At 48.9% G+C, this 1813-nt stretch overlaps 1 protein-coding gene across 1 annotated transcript in view; it reads right to left on the bottom strand.

Annotated features, from left to right (window-relative positions):
* The window catches only part of GSG1L (GSG1-like), a 50407-nt gene extending 48909 nt beyond the window's left edge, over positions 1–1498 (bottom strand). The window contains exons 1-2 of the mRNA XM_008566622.1: positions 1474–1498; positions 1029–1140 (exon numbers count right to left, since the gene is read on the bottom strand). Of these exons, the coding sequence (XP_008564844.1) occupies positions 1029–1140; positions 1474–1498 (137 nt within the window). The remainder of the gene's footprint in view (positions 1–1028; positions 1141–1473) is intronic.
* Between the last annotated feature and the right edge of the window lie 315 nt (positions 1499–1813).

Below are 1813 nucleotides of genomic sequence, written 5' to 3'. Positions count from 1 at the left end.
AGGAGAGAAAAAGCCCATCAGAGGGAAGCTTGGGATTTTAGTCTATGTTGAAGAAAAAAGCTCTTTCTCCCCTTTATGTGAAGGAGGAAGAACCAGCCTCAGGAGGCGCTTTCTCTCCATCAAGGGGGAAGCCAGCCCAGGGGCAGAGTCAGCATGTGGAGGGACCGTGCTCAGATGGTCACAGAGGAAGGGAACTCAGTCCTGATGACGTCAGCGACGCTGGATGGAACGCACCCCGAAGTCCACGCCCTGGCTGCGCTGCCCATTTCCATGCACCAGTGCATCTCCTTCTTGCTTAGACTGATGTGGGTGGGTTTTTCTGTTACAACCCAGATGCCCTCTCTGATCCCCCTGGGCTTCTCAGTTACATGAACTAATACACACCTCTTGTTTACTGAAGCTTGGGATCCTATGGCTTGCAAGCAAAAGAATCCTGACTAATTCTGCCTTTCTTGCACACACCACATTCTGAGGTGTGTTCCTTGCATCAGGCCTCTCCCTGGGGTCCTCCTACCCCATCGAACCACCCAGAACCCTCCACAGCTCGCCTGACTCCAGGTTTTGCCAGCTGTTATCTCCACCTTCCAGAGCAGACATCTAAGGAAGGGGTCGGCAGAGGGCCAGAGAATGAATATTCTAGACTTTGTAGTGTGAAAGCAGCCGTAAATAATTCGCACACAATGAGTGAGGCTGTGTTCCAAGAAAACTTTACTTATGGACACCGAAATTTGAATTCCATGTAATTTTCACATGTCACAACATATTATTCCTCTTTTGATTTGTTTTCAAGCATTTAAAAATGTAAAAACCATCCTTAGCTTGACGACTGTATAAAAACAGGTGGTGGGCCGGATTTTGCTCCAGGGCCATAGTTTGCCAACCACTGCTCTAGGGTCCCAAACGCCTTTGGACTGCAGGCTACCCCCGCTTCTTCTGCCCCCACAACTGGGCTGAGCTGCTGTTGACCCAGCATGCCTCGGGGGTCTGGCACCTAAGGTGCTTTTGCCCTGAAGTCAAAAGCCACTTACCAGAAGGACCACCCGTAGTCCCAGGAATGGGGCCTCCAGTCTTCAGGGCCGAGGCTCACGGTGACCTGGAACACCTGCGTGTACATCATGTGGGCAACCATTCCCAGGAGGCCTGTGGGGCAGGGAGCAGAACTAGGCATCAGGAAGCAAGCAGGGGCCTTATCCCCATACCCCCACAGCCTGCTCATGCTGGGGGAGAACATGAACCCCCTGGGGAAGGGAGGTCAGCAGGAACAGAGCAAGGGAGGCTAGAGGAGGTGGTTTTCTAAGCCAGGCAAAGAAGCTTGAGTTGGGGCCAGAGGGCAAAGTGGATCCCTGGAGAAATTTAAGCAAAGGAGACGCAGGGTTAGATCTGGGTATAGATCAGCAATTTTTTCCATAAAGGGCCAGAAAAGTAAATGTTTTAGCCTCTATGGGCCATATAGTGTCTGTTGCAACTACTCACCTCTGCTGCTGTAGCACAAAAGCATAGACGATATGTAAATGAATGAGCATGACTATGTTCCAATAAAACTTTATTTACAAAAGCAGACATTGGCCTGGATTTAGCCCAGGAGCCGTAGTTTGCTGATACTTGTGTTAGAAGGTCATTTGGGATAAACAGCCTAGAGAGTGTTTTACAAACTGCAGGTCTTCACTCATTAGACTAGTGAGTCATGAAATCAGCTTCACCGATTTTTAATGCAACCAGCATCAAAAAATAAAAAAAAGGAATGGAAATCATCAAATGTAGCAGGGATAAATATTATCCTGTGAAACTTCTCAATCTGTAAGTGGGTGTGTGT

The sequence above is a fragment of the Galeopterus variegatus genome, unplaced genomic scaffold (genome assembly GCF_000696425.1).
Source record: "Galeopterus variegatus unplaced genomic scaffold, G_variegatus-3.0.2 Scaffold256, whole genome shotgun sequence".
Lineage (NCBI taxonomy): Eukaryota > Metazoa > Chordata > Mammalia > Dermoptera > Cynocephalidae > Galeopterus > Galeopterus variegatus.
Note: the sequence above shows the minus strand (reverse complement) of the source record. Positions and strands in the feature narration are given on the sequence as shown.